General features: G+C 50.7%; 1 protein-coding gene across 1 annotated transcript in view; it reads right to left on the bottom strand.

Moving 5' to 3' along the window:
- Positions 1–3,525: 3,525 nt before the first annotated feature.
- LOC129715542 (transferrin receptor protein 2-like) overlaps positions 3,526–5,000 on the bottom strand; it is a gene marked incomplete at its 5' end in the record, with an annotated part of 24,350 nt that continues 22,875 nt past the window's right edge. The window contains 2 exons of the mRNA XM_055665417.1: positions 3,526–3,732; positions 4,849–4,912. Coding sequence (XP_055521392.1) covers positions 3,614–3,732; positions 4,849–4,912 — 183 coding nt within the window. The remainder of the gene's footprint in view (positions 3,733–4,848; positions 4,913–5,000) is intronic.

Here is a 5,000-nt window from a genome sequence, read left to right as displayed (position 1 = left end):
TCCCCTCCTCTCCTCCCTCTCTCCCCCTCTCCTCCCCCTCTCTCTCCCTCCTCTCTCTCTCCCCCCTCCTCCTCCTCCCCTCCTCCTCCTCTCTCCCCTCCCCTCCATCCTCCTCTCTCTCTCCCCCTCCCCCCCTCCTCTCCCCTCCTCCTCTCCCCCCCCTCTCTCCTCCTCCTCTCCCCTCTCTCTCTCCTCCCCTCCTCCCTCCCCTCCTCCTCTCCCCCCTCCTCCTCCTCTCTCCCTCCATCCTCCCCCCCTCTCCATCCCCCCTCCTCTCTCCCCTCCTCTCTCTCCTCCTCTCTCTCCTCCTCTCTCTCCCCCTCCTCTTTCTCCTCCTCTCTCTCCCCTCCTCTCTCTCTCCCCCTCTCCCTCCTCTCCCTCCTCTCTCCATCTCTCCTCTCTCCCCCCTCCTCTCTCCCTCCTCCACTCCTCTAGTTTCCTCTCCACTCTCTCCTCCGCTCTCCTCCCCTCCCTCTCTCTCTCTCTCTCCCCTCTCTCTCTCTCTCTCTACCTCGAACTCCATCACCACATCCATCTCCTCTCCCCTCTCCCCTCTTCCCCCTCTCTCTCCTCTCCCTCCCCCCTCCTCTCCCCCACTTTTCCACACCCCTCCTTCCTTATAGAAACTTCCCGGATCTTATAGAAACGTACAAAATTCTTAAGGGGTTGATTACAGGCTAGATGCAGGAAGATTGTTCCCGATGTTGGGGAAGTCCAGGACAAGGGGTCACAGCTTAAGGATAAGGGGGAAATCCTTTAAAACCGAGATGAGAAGAACTTTTTTCACACAGAGAGTTGTGAATCTCTGGAACTCTCTGCCACAGAGGGTAGTCGAGGCCACACAGTTCATTGGCTATATTTAAGAGGGAGTTAGATGTGGCCCTTGTGGCTCAGGGGATCAGGGGGGTATGGAGAGAAGGCAGGTACGGGATACTGAGTTGGATGATCAGCCATGATCCTATTGAATGGCGAATGGTGCAGGCTCGAAGGGTCGAATGGCCTCTACTCCTGCACCTAATTTCTATGTTTCTATGTCTATGTTTCCCTCCCCCCCCTCCTCTCCCATCTTGACAATTAAAGTGACCGCCCCCTTCGTCCAGTCCGAAGAAAGGTCGCGACCCCTAACACTGGCCGTTCCTTCTCTCCGGAGAGACACTGCCCCGTCCGGCTGAGTCTCTCCGGTGTTTTGTGTCTGTCTAGGATGAAACATTCTTGGACAAATTCAATAGTGGGCTAGTGGGGGGGTGCCTCTGCCTTTGCGGGGTTTCCCCGGCCATTCCTGGATTCGTAGAGAGGATCTCCACCTCTCTCTCTCTCTCTCTCTCTCTCTCTCCGCGCGCGCAAGGGGATTCTCCGACAAGACATCTATAGCCCTAGCAGATCATCCCTATCATGATGGGAGGTGCCCTCCTCAACCGAGGCCCCAACAGCCTTGAATAATCACCTCATCTTGAGGCTGGCCACCTAGCCTAGATAGGTCCCCGATCAATGTGTATTGCGACTCCAATTACAGTAGGACGCTCAAGGTAACTGCATGTTCATTATCTCCATGAGAAGATGTATTGCCGCACAGTTTTGGGTTTCCAATCTGAGGAAGCCATTTCTTCCATAGGCTCCCAGTCTTATGAGGTTGGAGACTGGCCTTGTTCCCCGTGGTCAGGTCTTTCAAGTATAACTCTACCAGTCTTTAGAGATTGATGTAGGATCTCGCTTCCTTATATGGACCTAAGGGGTTTGGAGAACATAGGTCTCCTTGAAGACTGCAGTTGGAGTCTCCAGGTGTATGGTCCACCTCGGTATGGGTACGGTTAGAAGCAATCCAAACGACAAGGACATTATTTGCTTTAGAGGTCAGTCCAATTGTAGCTTAAGACCAAACTGCCGCAATAGTTCAGGACTGTTGTTTCGCACAGGCAAGACACTGTTTAACTGCTCTAAATTTAATGTTAGAGAGGGTAGTACTGGACTGACCCAAACAGTTCATGAAGGCCAAACTTCTATCTCCCCGAAGGCACTGAGTATATACACTATAGGGAAGCCTGCTGGGCTAAGCCTCGAGATAGGTGAAATCCGACAAGGCCCATGAGGATATCGAGGTCTACACTTGAGTTGGATATGAACTCCAATAGAGCTATAGTTATTGCCAGGTCACTGACAGCTTATAATTGAGAAGGACCTCAATGCTTCTAACCTCAAATGGATGACTAGGTGTTTGGCAAGATGGTCAGCACAATTCAATTACTTATGAGACCAGCCCTTTATCACTGATGTGCAGGCTTGTATTCCGAATTGTCCCTGCATGAAACCCTATCTTTCTATGTAGCTTTCATCTAATATCCTTGAGACAATGGCACATTTGTATTCGACGGAGATGTTCTTACCTATTGGAAGGAAATTCAATATTTTATCTCCCAATAGTTTGCAGGAGTAGAGGCCATTCGGACCCCTTCGAGCCAGCACTCACCGCCACTCAATGTGATCACGGCTGATCATCCCCAATTCAGTTCCCCCCGTTCCTGCCTTCGGATCCCCCATATTTCCCCTGACTCTCTCCTCGCTATCTTTAAGAGCCTCTCTCTTGAAAGCCGGTTCTCTCCAGGAAACGGCCGCTACCTGTGAGGCAATAAAGAGCTCCAGAGATACACCCTCTCTGGGTGAAACGTTCCTTCATCTCACTGTAAGGGAAACCCTATGGGCTTGTGTGTTTCCTCTTCTATCATTCTCAATTGGCGACCCCTTCTAACTGTCCAAAACTCTATGGAGCGGACACTCTTCTACTAGCAAACATTAGTGAAACATGTGATGATCGGTGTTGGCAATCATCCTAGTTCAGCCAGACCTCATCCTGTGATTCCATGGAGGGACAGTTCATTAAATAGCCACAGGTGCATCAGTGGTGACTCCATCCCATCCTATCTTTCTATCATGCAAATCTAGATGGTCTATGATCATCTGTCTAAATTCTACCGACAGTTACCGGAAAGCAGTCTATCTATACTGTTCTTCCGCTGCCAGTCCCAACTCTCTACATCCGTCTCCTGAGTCTGTCCAGTAAACTACCCCCTCTGGCAGAGGAATTCACAAATTACCAATCTCTGAGTGAAAAAAATCTGTACTGGTCTCTCCATCTCTGTCTGTCAAAAAGATGTTTCCTCTATCGTAAAAATTATGTGTGGCTCCTGGGGCACGTCAAGAAATTGCAGTGGGATCTCTTTCTCCTATACTCAAAATCCTAACCAAATGCTACAATCGACCAGTCTTGGTCCATTCTTTCATTCATATGACAGTCCCACCATCCCCGGGAATTAACCTTGGTGAACCTACGCTGGGCTCCCTCAATAGCAAGAATGTCCATCCTCAAATTAGGAGACCAAAACTGCACACAATACTCCAGGTGTGGTCTCACCAGGGCCCTGTACAACTGCAGAAGGACATCTTTGCTCCAATACTCAACTCCTCTTGTTATGAAGGTCAACAGGCCAATGCACACAATACTCCAGGTGTGGTCTCACCAGGGATGGGATACTGAGTTGGATGATCAGCCGTGATCATATTGAATGGCGAATGGTGCAGGCTCGAAGGGCCGAATGGCCTCTACTCCTGCACCTATTGTCTATGTTTCTGTGTATTGGCTGGAATTTAGAAGGATGAGAGGGAAACGTACCTGCTTCATCACCTTCTCGATCAGCTGGTGGAGCAACGGGCTGGACTGGGCAACCAGCGTGTCATCTCCTGGAGAGCGAGGAAGCGTTAGTGAACTTCCCTAGCGCCTGCCCCGTCCCCCACAGGAAACGCCGCAAAGAAATTCATCCTCTTGTCCGTTCCACTGCGCCCTCTAATCCTAGACTCTAGACTCTCCCACTAGTGGAAACATCCTCTCCACATCCACCCTATCCAGCCCTTTCACTAGTCGGTCGGTTTCAATGAGGTCAGAAGTGATAGGAGGGGCATCGTAGGAATCAGGCCATTCGGCCCTTCAAGGGGATTGCTAAGGGTTTGGACATGCTGGGAGGCAGGAAACATGTTCCCGATGTTGGCAGGGGAGTCCAGAACCAGGGGTCCACACACACACACACACCCACACACACACACACACACACACCCATACACACACACACCCACACACACACACACACACACACACACACACACACATACACACACACACACACACACACACACACACACACACACACACACACACACACACACACACATACATACACATACACACACACACACACACACACACACACACACACACACACACACACACACACACAGTTTAAGAATAAGGAGTAAGCCATTTAGAACGGAGACGAGGAAACACTTTTTCTCACAGAGAGAGTTGTGAGTCTGTGGAATTCTCTGCCTCAGAGGCCGGTTCTCTGGAGAGAATTCTTTCAAGAGAGAGCTAGATAGGGCTCTTAAAGATAGCGGAGTCAGGGGATATGGGGAGAAGGCAGGAATGGGGTACTGATTGGGGACGATCAGCCGTGATCACATTGAATGGTGAATGGTGCTGGCTCGAAGGGCCGAATGGCCTCTACTCCTGCACCTATTGTCTATTGTCTAATCAAGAATCTCTGTCTTAAAAATATCCACTGACTTGTGGCCTCCACAGCCGTCTGTGTGGCAGAGAATCCCACAGATTCACCACCCTCTGGCTGAAGAAATTCCTCCTCATCTCCTTCCTAAAGGAACGTCCTCTAATCCCGAGGCTGTGCCCTTTAATCCTAGACTCTAGACTCTAGACTCTCCCACTAGTGGAAACATCCTCTCCGCATCCACTCTATCCGGGCCGCCCACTGTTCCGGAAAGGTTCAACGAGAGAGGGGTGGATCTTACCCAAGACTGCTCTGTCCAGACTGAAGTAGGCCACGGCCTTTAGATGCATCATCGTTAGATAGCCCTGTGGAGAAAAGTGTGGACTTAAAAACTACGCCCTCCAGATATACCGGACACACAACGCTGGAGTAACTCAGTAACACAGGCAGCGT

This window comes from Leucoraja erinacea, unplaced genomic scaffold (genome assembly GCF_028641065.1).
Source record: "Leucoraja erinacea ecotype New England unplaced genomic scaffold, Leri_hhj_1 Leri_1230S, whole genome shotgun sequence".
Lineage (NCBI taxonomy): Eukaryota > Metazoa > Chordata > Chondrichthyes > Rajiformes > Rajidae > Leucoraja > Leucoraja erinaceus.
This window is presented reverse-complemented; position numbering and strand designations above follow the sequence as displayed.